The 13,304-nt window shown below is 41.8% G+C and overlaps 1 protein-coding gene across 1 annotated transcript in view; it reads right to left on the bottom strand.

Annotated features, from left to right (window-relative positions):
• The window catches only part of SLIT1 (slit guidance ligand 1), a 248,127-nt gene that overhangs the window by 47,876 nt on the left and 186,947 nt on the right, over positions 1 to 13,304 (bottom strand). Inside the window, 5 exon segments of the mRNA XM_043983001.1 lie at positions 354 to 428; positions 2,143 to 2,287; positions 2,495 to 2,518; positions 3,726 to 3,889; positions 12,199 to 12,342. Of these exon segments, the coding sequence (XP_043838936.1) occupies positions 354 to 428; positions 2,143 to 2,287; positions 2,495 to 2,518; positions 3,726 to 3,889; positions 12,199 to 12,342 (552 nt within the window).

The following is a 13,304-nucleotide window of genomic DNA, read 5'->3' as shown; positions in this document are numbered from 1 at the left end:
CTGGTCTTTTGGTCAACCTCTCTTGCTATCATGCTATTCCTGATGCTCAGAACTTCTCCTCAACCCCCAGAAGTGGGTAGGCTGAAGTCCTAGCCAATTCTTCCACATCCATTTCAAATGCCACCTCATCTATGATGTCTTCTCTGGTCCTCATAAGAGGACAATGATCTTCCCCTCCTTTCCTTAGTCTCTCATTAATGTTATAAGTTTATGTGTATACGATGTATTCCCCCATTAGATTATTAATTCCTTGAGAGCAGACTCTGTGTCTTATTCATCCTTGTATCACCAAGCACAGTCCTCCACACTTTCTAGGGGCTTGCCGAATATTTGATGAATAGAATTGGACTCACATTTTCTTTAGATGTGGAAGTTTTTTAAAAATCCCAGTGGCTTCTAAGATTGAGATTTCATTGTTGTTCAACCTTCTGTGGTAGGCAAGGAAGAGAAGAAGAGGCACTGAATGGGAGAAATTAGTCACTTCCAAATAGATGACAGCATCAGAGGAGTATCTCTGGGGAATCCCATAAAGATATGTCACCACCTCAAAGAGAGTCCACTCATTAAGCCAAATTGTCTTATCCTGTTAAAATAATATGATAGACCTAGAGCTAAAACAGTGAAAATACTAAAAATGTCATTTCAATATGAATAAATAAGTTACATATACTTTGAATGTTTGCATATATTTGTTTGTTTGTTTGTTTTTTGTGGGGCAATGAGGGTTAAGTGACTTGACCAAGGCCACACAGCTAGTGTCAAGTGTCTGAGGTCGAATTTGAACTCAGGTCCTCCTGAATCCGGGGCTGGTGCTTTACCCACTGAGCTACCTAGCTGCCCCGAATGTTTGCATATATATATTTTTTAAGTGAGGCAATTGGGGTTAAGTGACTTGCCCAGGATCACACAGCTAGTATGTGTTAAGTGTCTGAGGCCGGATTTGAACTCAGGTACTCCTGACTCCAGGGCTGGTGCTCTATCCACTGCGCCACCTAGATGCCCCATATGTTTGCATATATTGATAAATACACATATGTGATAGATTAATGTCAAACTTTGGCTAATAGTTCTTTTTTTTTTTTTAAGTGAGGCAATTGGGGTTAAATGACTTGCCCAGGGTCACACAACTAGTAAGTGTTAAGTGGTTGAGGCTGGATTTGAACTCAGGTACTCCTGACTCCAGGGCCAGTACTCTATCTACTGCATCAACTAGCTGCCCCTTGGCTAATAGTTCTAAAGAGCTTTCTGAAAAAAAGGAGATGTTATCAAATCTATTCACTAAATTCATGTTTTTACTATTTTCCATTAAAATCTTTTTTTAGCTTGGTGTTTATTTAACAAATATTTGTTATAGTAGGCAAATATTTGTTAATTTGGTTTAAACTGAGGTATCAATTTACTGTAGCAAAATCTACAATATGTTTGAATTTCATAAGCATACTCTTGGCAAATCAGAAACTCTTACTTAAGGCAATAAATTAATATCTTTCAAAACAGAACTATAAACAGAACCTTAATTAATTTTCTAATCACCATTTCCTATTTGTCTGAGTTCTGTCTTCAGGCTCAAAATAGCAAATAGACACATACCTCACATTACCTCCAAGAAGAATAGGGTAATTGGCATGTATAAATACATATTTACCCTCACAATATTGCTTAGGTAAGAGGTAGGCATAATTATACCCATTTTATAAAATGAGAAACTGGGGTACAAATAGAGTACACTGTCCAAACTCTGTCAGCTAGTCAGCAGCAAAGGAGCAAAACTGTCCAGTTGTCTCATCAAAGAGTAGAACTCAGCTATCCGCCAATGTTTATGGTGGATGGCTATCTGCCCATTCAATATTTGATCGTCCTAGTGGTTTCAGAAGCCCTTGGAGTGAGAGGTCCCAGGATGGATGGAGGTTACCCTAATAGCCACAGCACTTTCATACCCCCCTTACATAGCAGTGATTGTAATGGAGTCCCCAAGATGGACTAGAAGTAGGCAGCTGTCCCTCTGACAGCCGTAGAGGAATAAAGCTGGAGTCAATTCCAGAAAGAACAAAAGGGGAGAGTAGAAAGGGGAAGGGGGAGAGGCAAAGGAAGGGAGAGGGGAGGGAGAGAAGCAGGTCAAGGTGGTAGAGGAGGTGTCCTCACAGCTCTGCAGTGGACTGGGGGATCCGCTCTGGGATCTTGGTAAGTTTCAGGTTGGAACACTCCACCACGTTGGATTCACAGCGGCACTTGTGAGGACAGACAGCGTCACTGTTGCACTCGCTGTTTAGCTGGTAATCCTCTGTGCCTGGCTCAGGGGAAAGAGTCAGGAGAAATCAGGAAAGGGTACTTGGCACAGGACATCCCTGTTCATAAAAAAGCCCAGGGCTAACCTGGCTCCCCCCACCCAGGGCATGCACTGGAACCTCGTCCAAGCCCTCCACCACACCAACCTCCCAGGGCCAGGGCGCTCAGGGATCTCTTTTCTCATCCACACTCCTCAGAGGTTCCTTACCTGGAAGGAAGTACTGCTCTTTGGCTGGAGAGAAGGAAAAAAAGAGAATTGGCTGATTGTCTAGAAAACAGATCAGGAACCTGTACCTGTACCTGCTTCAATCTAACAACTCATAGAGATGATCCAGGGACAGAATTTGAAGGTCTAAAGTCATGGCCCAAGAGTTTAAGTGGGCATCTCTAAAGTAGTTACAAAGAATGCTTCTCTATAAGTTATAGAAAAGTTCTTATTTCCAAAGGCAAAAATCCCACATTTGCCACATTATCTGTGTGACAGTGGGTAAGTTACTGAACCTCTCAAGGCCTCAGTGTCTTCATCTGTTAAAATGGGGGAGTTGGGCCAGATGACCTTCCAAGGCCCCCTTCAGCTCTAGATCCTTTGAAAATGATGGGATTGGAAGGGTCTCTAAGGTCCAGCTCTGACATTTTCTGCAACTGTAAAGTAGCATCATATTTGTATTGTGTGTTCAGGAGGAGTTAAAAGTAAGCTGTAGAAATGATCCATTATGGTAAAGGAAAGGGCAGGAACTATTCTCATTGTACTAGTGGGGATATGATACAGTAATGAAGCATACTCAATGTAAAAGGGATTTTAGAGGCCATCTAGTCTAAGACTCCCATTTTACAGATGAGAAAACCAAGACCCAGAGAATCTGAGACGTGCCCAAGGTTACACAGGTAGTGGGAGGACCAGCATTAGAACTCAGGTCCTGATTGTCATGGATTTTTTTGGGTGCTTCCCATGTGAGAAGCAGGCATAGATTTCAAAGGCTGTGATTCTCAGTCCCATACACTGAGCCCCACTGCCCCCAATACACATAATACTCATATTGGTTTAAGTTGCAGAAAGCATTCCTAGTGGAAGGACTAGAAAAACCTCTGATCACTGTCAGTAGGTTCCCTCTAAAATCCCTTTTACATTGAGTATGCTTCATTACTGTATCATATCCCCACTAGTACAATGAGAATAGTTCCTGCCCTTTCCTTTACCATAATGGATCATTTCTACAGCTTACTTTTAGCTCCTTCTGAACACACAACACAAATATGATGCTACTTTACAGTCGCAGAGATAAAAAAGTCATGCAAAAAAAAAATCTGGTGGGCAGCCTGGAGGGAAGGGTACATGGGCAGGGTGGTCCTATTTGACTCTTGAGTCCTAAAACTTCCCAGGCTGTGCTGGGCTCCCATTTCTTCATCCCTGAGAAAGAAGGAGACAGAAAGGGAGTTACCCGAGCACCGGAATTTCTTGCTTTTTATCTGCCCGATGCGCTTGTTGGCCAGACGGCGAGGACTAGCACAGCGGGCGCCGCTCGTCTCGATGGGGTTGGTGCGTAAGAAGTCTGCCAGCCACTTCAGGTTGCAGTCACAGATGAATGGGTTTTGAGCGAGGTGTCTTTCCAAAGTGAAGACAAATAGAGAATAAAGAAAAAAAAAGATGAAAGAACCTTTTCTGGCCTCCATCTAGGCTAGTCTCCCTTCCCTCCCCCCAACCTCCAAACTTTTTTTTTTTTGTGGCGAGAGACAATCTGTTCTTCCCTTAAAGCCCAATTAACCATGAAAGCCAGGGAAGGGACTGGAATAAAAGAAAAAAACTGGGCAGGGGGTGGCGCTGGCAGGACATTGTTCAACCATGGGGCCAGGGGGAAGCTGATGTGAGTGGTCAAGAGGGCTGAGAATGTAGGGTTGGGAGTGTTAGGAGGAGCAGTGGGGAAGAGGTGAGGGAGCTGACAGAGAAGGATGATGGAGATTGTGGGTCAAGGACACAGGGAAGGAGGCGGGAATGGTGAGGGAGCTGAGTGGAAAGGGGGGGTGGGACAATGATCGGGAAAGTAGGGTGGGGCATGTTATAAGGAGTGAAGGGGGAAAGTGAAGAGGATGCCTGACTGGACAGGCAAGATGATAAAAAGCTCAGGATAGAGATCACAAGGAAAAGGGTCCACTGGAACTGTTGTTTCCATAGGAAGGAAGACTGTAGGTTTAGTCACTTACGGGCGACTTGTAGCTGCAGTCTAAGGAATGCTGGGAAGTGAAGGGGTGGAGAGGAAGGAGCTAAGATCTGGGATGCTCCATCAGCCTCCGGCAACCCTCTCCCTCCCTCTGGTTTCTGTACATTTATAATTCCAGGCAGTCGCTTTTCTACCACTTGACTCCCTGGGATCTTTGGCATGTCAAAAACCTAAGCACTTATAAGGCGCTAGAAGGAGCAGAGGCTTCGGCCCCATAATCAACCAATCCATTGTGATGGCCCTATTGGGAATCCCTGACCTGGAGACAATTTTCACAGAACCGCCAGCTTTTAAAAGGTCATCCTGTCCAGAGCATCCAGGCAGGGCTATGCCCAAAACACAGAACACACATATAACCTATCACTTTCTGCCTTCTTCCTGTCTACAAAGCAGATGCTACAGATGCTCAACAGAAAATCCTTATTCTTTATGTTTCTCAGTAGTGGCAATGGGTTTGCTAAGGACCATCCAAAGTCTTTCACCTGTCCCCCAAGTGGTCAGCAGGACATACTTCTAAAACAGCTCACGGAGACTAAGAGTTTGTGGTCAATCATTAGGGAACCCCCGGCGGTTCTCTGTGTAAATTTAGCCAGTCCTTTTGGGGATTAACTCCATGGTAGCCTCATGAGTTCCCTGCTTTATTAACTGAGCTATCCTGTCCAAACCAAGACAGGTTCTGAAGAATAACCTATAACATCACCTATTCACTTGCTCCAGTGTTAATTCCCCCTGACCTACAATTCAAAGCAGTATTTTTTTTTCCCTGCTGTCTGGTACACAACTAATAACACAACCACTGGCATTTCTATTGCAATCAAAGGCTTACAAAAGCACTTTTTTTTACAGCAGTTTCAAGTTTTATCATCTCCATTTTATGGATGAAGAAATTAGGTCTTAAAGAGGTTAAATGACTTACCCATGATCACATAGTCCCTAACTGTCAGAGCTCTGCTGACCCACCAAGCTGCACTGCTCTGGACTTTCCCATCATGCCTCAGAAGCCTCCCAATCCTGAAGATGCCTCTAACCCTGGAACTTAGATCTCAGAAGCACCCACTGGGGTCCTGCTCTCTGATTGGAGGGCTCTTTCCAGAACCTCCATTTAATGAGGGTGACCAGCTGCCTGTGCTCCTTTGAACCCCATGCAGAGGCACCTTCTCTGCCCCCCCTCACTTTTCAGCTTTCTTTTATGTGTTATATTCCCTGTACTTGGCACCTAGTAAGCACTTAATAAATGCTTGTTGACTGACTATCTGACTAACCCAGGGCTTCATACTGGAAGACCAGGGCCCTTGACCCTGTAACATGCTGCCTACTCAACATTGTAAGTCACTGAGCTTGCCAGGTCTTGACACAGCTAAGACTAAAACCCAAAATTTAGGTGACGGTCTTTTAATCCTGTCTGTTACTCAGATCCCCTCTTTATCATAGATTTAGAGCTAGCCCCAATCAATCAAGAGTTCATAGATTTAGAGCCGGAAGGAACCTTAAAGGTCTTCTAGTCAACTCTCTTCCTCATTTTACATATGGAGAAACTGACACCCAAAGAGATGAAGTTACTAGCCAATGTGCACACAGTCAGTGTGCTCGGAGCCTGGATTTGAACCCAAACCCTCCCACAGCAAATCAACCAGTTTTCGACTGTCCCATAGTACCTTTCATTCCACTAATGAATTTTACAAATGAAGAAATAGAGTCCCTGAGAAAAGATTTGACCAATCAAGGTCACAGAGTTAATTAGATCTACTCAACCCAGGATTTGAACCCAGGTGCTCAGACTTCCAATCTGGTATTCTTTTCATTATGCAACATTGCCTCCTTTTAATCCAGTATTACTTTAAAAAAAATCCATTTTCAGCTGTTGACCTTTGCCAAGAAGATGTGTTTGCTGACTCTCTCCAAGGAAGATTTTACATCTATTTGAAAATTCATCAGATTGTAGGGGCTGGAAAGTGAACTCTCCCTAGCCTCCATTAAAATATATCTGCTTATGCTTAGATGCGTCAACCTCTGCTAGCCTACTTCCATCAATCTGGGTCTCTCTTAGGAGAAATCACTGTATATTTCTGTTGAAATCTGTTCTACTCTGTTTTTTAATGTTCTGGAGTTGAGGGAAAGTATATTCATTTTAAGTTTGTTGGATCTGTGGCAAAAAAAAAAAGCAGGTTGTAAAATTTCCACTACTGTGATTAAAAAGAATGGTAATGGATAACCTTAAATACTACATGCAAATAACTGTTTCATGCAAGACCTAGCTTCAAAAGGGCAGAAAGCTCAGAACAAGAAAGGATTATATGGAGACAACATTTTCTTCTCTTGCTTTGAAAACTAGTGTCTGATTCTCATGCTGCTTTGCAGACTTGAAATGACTTTGGGTTCTCAAAAGTTATGCCAGCAGAGAGTTGGCTCTGATAGGTGCTACCCAGAGGCCTCATAACAGACTATATGTCTACTGGTCAAGGACTAGCCTAGCTAAATTTGGAGTCTTACTTGGCAGCAAATGGATAACTTTTATCACAATTATTTTGGCTACAGTGATTCTTGAAGACCAAATACTAAGTCATGGAATCTCTATCAGTAAGGGGAATGTCCATACTGATAAAATTATAGCTCCTTAGAATTATCTTTGTTGTTGTTGTTGTTCCTGATTATGGAAGGGAAAGGCAGCAAAGAACTAATTAGAGTTAATGGAAAGCCAACCTTGGATGGCAGAAAGCCATCCTAGATAGAGATCTTCCACTGGGGCCATTAGGGCTGCCTCAAAGGAGAACTTCAGGCCATCAACACAACAAAGTGAACTGGGCTGGTCTTCAAGTTAAGGGAATCGAGTGAAATCTTTTTGGTCCTGAGACCTGACATATTTAAACTAAGCAATGGTTCTTTTTCTTTTTCTTTTTTTAAATCATAAAAGTATTTTATTTTTTCCCAGTTACATGTAAAGATAGTTTTCAACATTTGCTTTCATATGATTTTTTTTTTTTTTAGTGAGGCAATTGGGGTTAAGTGACTTGCCCAGGGTCACACAGGCTAGTAAGTGTTAAGTGTCTGAGCTGGATTTGAACTCAGGAACCCCTGACTCCAGGGCTGGTGCTCTATCCACTGCGCCACCTAGCTGCCCTCATATGATTTTTTAGTTGCAATTTTTTTTTTCCCTCCTCCCTTCCCTGCCCTCTCCCCACGACAGAAAGCAATCTGATACAGGTTATATATGTACAATCACATCAAGCATATTTCTGCATTAGTCATTTGTGGAAAGAAGAATCAGAACAAAAGGGAAAAATATCAAAAAAGAAAAAACACAACAAAAGTTGAAACAGTATGGTTCAATCTTAAGCAATGGTTCTTAAAGAGAGCTAGCGAAGAAGGTTTATTTGGGTGTTTGTATTTCTTTGTTGTTGTGTTGTTTTGGTTTTGGTTTTGTTTTTTTTTTTTGCAGGGCAATAGGGGTTAAGTGACTTGCCCAGGGTCACACAGCTAGTAAGTGTCAAGTGTCTGAGGCCAGATTTGAATTCAGGTACTCCTGAATCCAGGGCCAGTGCTTCATCCACTGCACCACCTATCCACCCCGTTTGTATTTTTTTAAATCTAGTTCTAATCTGCATATACTTCATCACGTGTACAGTAATTACCAAAAGTCATTAGATATAAGTGATAGCTAAGAGAGATTCTTCCACAAAAGTTCTATGTGATCTTGGTGAAAGTTTATATTTGGGGACTGAGGACTAGTCTAATCAGCAAATTGGCCACTAAGTGATAAATTCTTCTGCCATAATGAGCCATGAAACAAAGAAAAAGGATACTGCATTCACGGTGACCCTGGCAAAAGAGCAGAAAAAGAGGCAGATAGTGCACAGAACAGTTTTTAATGCATCTTCAAAATGAAACTGCTGAGATTCTACATGTGAAATCTTTGTCCAGTGACCAACAATTGAACCATATTCCTATTGGCGTTCTTGGCAGCAATTAAACTAAACATCATAAGGAAGTTATGGTAGAATGGAAAAGTGGCTCCGTGTTTCTTCTCAAAGAGGCTAAAAGAGGAACCAGTGAAGCTTCATTGAGCACCCAAAGACAACAAGAAACAAAATTCATTGGGGGCAGCTAGGTGGAGCAGTGGATAAAGCACTGACCCTAGATTCAGGAGGACCTGAGTTCAAATTCGGCTTCAGACATTTGTCACTTACTAGCTGTGTGACCCTGGACAAGTCACTTAACCCTCATTGCCCCCCCCCCAAATATTAGCTGGACCTTAATAGGCAGGAAATGAATCATCTTTCTGTGTTAGACCATTAATTGATTAGTGCAAAAGGCAAAAACAACACCAAACTGGAAGAACAGAGATTAAAATAAGGAAACTACATGCAAGTATAATCCCTCTAATCAAGCATGAACACGTATTTATTAAGTGTCTATTATGTGCTAGACACTATTTTAGGCTCTGGGGATATAAAAACAAAAAAAATTTTAACAATTGAAAAACAATCTGAAGGACAGCTAGATGGCTCAGTGGTTAAAGCGTTGGCCCTGGATTCAGGAGTACCTGAGTTCAAATCCGGCCTCAGACACTTGACACTTTTACTAGCTGTGTGACCCTGGGCAAGTCACTTAACCCCCACTGCCCCGCAAAAAAAAAAAAAAAAAAAAGAAAAGAAAAAAGAAAAACAATCTGAGATGACAGCATGCACATACATACATATATATGTAAATTATATAAAATGAATACATAAAGACAAGATAACTTTGAAGGGAGGGGACTAGCAACCAGGGGAATCAAGAAAGGCCTCATGTAGAAGGTAATGTTTGAGCTGAGCCTTAGAGGAAACTATGGATTCTATGGGGCAAAGGTGAGGAGGAAGCACATTCCAGGCATAGGAGACAGCCTCCAACCCAATCTGTTGAAACAAGCTATCAACCCCAAAATGGGAAATAAGACTGACATCTACTTGTGTGATGCTTTAGCATTTGCAAAGTGTTTTCTGCTGCAAAATGGATAAAAAGTAAAGACGTTGACTCTGATTATGATCATTTCTTAGACATGTGTGACCAATGTAAGACAGTTGGCCCAAAGATAAGGCCAGACGAGCCCAGAAACTGTCTCAGGCAGAAAGCCCTGATCCTCTTACCACATGGAAAGATGTGGCAGCCGAAGGTGACACTGGTTTGGAACACAAATTCCTTTGTAAAACGTTTCAGAAAAGGATTGTAGAAAATCACAAGCAGCATCAGCTCATAAAACAGCCACAAGCAACAGAAGAGATTTTCATAAAGTTTGGCATGAAACATAGCTAATATGGAAACATGTTTTGTATGACTTCACATTATAATGGCTATTGTATCGCTCATCTTCTCAATGGGTGGGGGAGGACCTACTAGTAGGGAGGAAATTTGGAAGTGAAAATCAAAATTTCAATTAATGTATAAAATTTTAGATAGAAAATAAACAAATGAAGACTTTAAAAAATAAAGCTTAATATGAGAATGAATCATCCTAAAAGCATAACCTTTGAGACACTGGTACAGGATCACCCAGCACAGCATGCCCACATCAAAGAAGGAGCTGTGCTCTATAAGCAAAGCAGAACTGCAATAGCTCAAAAGAAACATGAGATGCGTACACTGAGAGACATCTCCATTCCAGATGTTCATATGGACTATTTGTGCCCGACCTGTGGTAGAGCCTTCCAAGTTCATATCAGTCTTATCAGCCACAGTTGGACACACTGTACCTTCACCCCAACTTAGTGATGTCATTTTGAACAACAACCAACCAAACAGAAGCATTTGTAGATGAAACTGGAAGTGGGACCAAAAATTGATAAGAAATAGAACAGGTGTGTCAGTATTTCTGTAGGGATCAATCTTCATCACTGATGATAATTGATGGGATAATCATCTCATCTGGACTCTAAATACCTCAGTATTCAAAGTATGCATGTAGCGCCTACATGTGTTCCACGAAGAATGAACTTTGACATGAAAATAGCATTGAAAAAGATGAAGTTGGTGGGGCAGCTAGATGGTGCAGTGGATAAAGCACCGGCCCTGGATTCAGGAGGACCTGAGTTCAAATCCGACCTCAGACACTTAACACTCACTAGCTGGGAGTCACTTAACCCCAATTGCCTCACCCAAAAAAAAAAAAGATGAAGTTGGGGAGAACAGCACAAAGAAGAAATCTGTATTGGAGACAGCATAATTTTAAAAGCACTCATAGATTGATTTTCAAAATATTTCAGAAGATGGAAAATACCACAGTATTATCACCAAATAACAGATGACCAAGAAGACATCAGCCCACATGCCAACTTTCTTATCCTTATAAAAATTTTAATGAGCATGTTAGACATGTCAGCCCTTGATGAAAATATGAGAAGAGACAGGATTTCACAGATAGTTTTCTACAACAAACCATACTTTCATTAGTCACACAATTTACCTTCTAGTATAGTGAAGATGAGATATCACTGAGTTTAATATTTGTCGATCTCCTAAAAGTGTTTGACTAATACCTGGGGGAGGACAGAGGAGTGACTAGGATTAGCAAATGAAAGCCCACTCCTTATGAGCATGTGGAATGTGCTCTACTCAATACAATCCCCGTGTGAATTTGAGCACGTACAAGTATTGTTTCTAGTAAGTTTAATTGAAAGAGAGGAGCCTTTTTTGGCTGCTAAGCCAGAACCGAGGACTGCATTCATTTTAAACATTTATTAATATCTTTTGTTGTTATTTCACTGCCTGAAGTTTCCCTCAGTATATATCCCTCCCTACTCTTCCCCAAAGTATCTCAGTTAACAAATAACTCGGTGTGCATTCAAAAGGCACTGTCCAATCAAGGATTTACTCTTTCTGTCCTGTTGTGTTTGAGTAAGAATAGACATGCTGTAAGTCCTCTGGATAGAGAGAGGTTTCAGGACCTCCCACCCAGTACCAATATAGGGTAAAGGAAACAAACCTCTAATTTTTTCCCATCTAAGATCACAGACACCCTAAAATCTATCCACGGCCTCTTGGGTATCTGTGAACCTCAGAATAAGAATCTCTGCTTTAAATGGATTTTTTTCACAGAATCACAGAATTTCAGAGCTAGATAGGACTCCAGGGGGTCAACTAGTCTAACCTATACTTCAGTAAGGATCCCCTCTACAACATCCCCAAGAAGTCAGTCATCATCAAGCCTTTACTTCATGACTTTCAGACACAGCATCTTGTGCAGGTATGACCTGACAAAGAGAAGATGAATGATAGAAACACAGAGGTGGTAAGCCCCCAGAAAGACAAGGACTGTATCATTTTTCATGTTTGCATTCCCAGCAACTAGCAGAATGTCCTGCATGCAACAGGTGCCTAAAATATTTGATGAATTGTCTATCACATTTCCCAATCAAGAAAGCTCCACAAAATCTATGGATTGCCCCAACACTGAATATTATAATAGGGACTACAACAGGAGGCACAGAATGGGAGACATGGAGCAAACTCTTAGCTTAATTGTTCTCCAACTATCTACCACCTATAACCAGCCAATCATATGGGTGGGACATTCCCTCATGATTAGGTAGAAATTGATCCTGCAACCAGGAAGCCACAAAGGATAGAGACTGAGCCTGAAAGCAAAAAGTCAGCCCCAATTCCTCCCCACTCCATGCACTTTCGTGGCTTTGGAGCCTAATGGGAAAAAGTAGGGGCTACTCACAGGGTCTGGATGGCACGGAGAGAGGTGAAGGTCCCCTTGGCCAGGCTCTGGATCTTGTTGTCATATAGTGAAAGCAGGGATAGGTTCTGGAGATCTTGGAAGGCATCAGCTCGGATGCAGTTGATCTTGTTGGCATTGAGAAGGCTATGGAATGAAGACAAGAAGTAGCAAGGAAGGCAAGAAATAAAGGCTACAATGTGCTTGGTTGGGTGTACAACCTGCAATAGTCTGGATGTTCATTGCCTACAAAGAGGGCATATAATTATGTCACAAAGTTATGATCTACTGTGCACTGATCAGTCACTGAAGGATGTGTCCTATAATCATACCTTAGAGTTTAAATCAGAATGTAATTGCAAGATTCTGTCCATGATATATTGGTTCACTGAAACTTATCCTGATCCTAGCAGTTGCTAGTGTGTTCTCCACTTTCCAGAAATCATTTTGTATTTATTTGTCTGTGTTCATATTCTCTCTCTTGTTCCCTTTCCCTCTCCCCAGTGGGATGCATGCTTCTCTAAGACAGGGGTAGTTTTCTTTTTTTGTATCTGTATCTCCAGTGCATAGCAAAGAACCTTTCGCAAAGTAGGCACTTAATGAATGAATAAATGGATGGATGAATTGACAAACACTGAAAATTGCTATACTCAAGCACTTGATGGGACTTGCCCACATTCCCCAAGTTCTATTTGGCAACTTGAATAGGTGAGGTAAGGAAGCCGGGTCTGATTCTGTAGGGTTCCATGACTATATCCGCACGTTGTCACCAGAATGTATCTAAGTTATAAGCTTCAAGGGAACATTATAAGACATGCACGTGTCTACTCCCAGACAGAGCTATCTAAAGAAGCCTGCTTTCACAATCTTCATTGTCCTAGCAACCGCTGGTTAGCTCTGAGTCTGCTTTTTTACCTATTCCCAATGATACCCTATCTCCATCTCTTTCTACATAAAGCACTGAACTGTCTATGGGACTCCACGGTCTCTTGTCATCCTTTTGTATTGATGATATAGTGTGATAAGGCCACCCCTAACTCAACTGTGACAGGATAGAAAAGTGAAACCTCTTCCTCCCCTCCTCTTCACTGTGACTAAAAATGCTTAGG

The sequence above is a fragment of the Dromiciops gliroides genome, chromosome 2 (genome assembly GCF_019393635.1).
Source record: "Dromiciops gliroides isolate mDroGli1 chromosome 2, mDroGli1.pri, whole genome shotgun sequence".
Taxonomy (NCBI): Eukaryota; Metazoa; Chordata; class Mammalia; order Microbiotheria; family Microbiotheriidae; genus Dromiciops; species Dromiciops gliroides.
The sequence above is the reverse complement of the archived record's forward strand: the minus strand, read 5'-3'. Positions and strand labels throughout refer to the sequence as shown.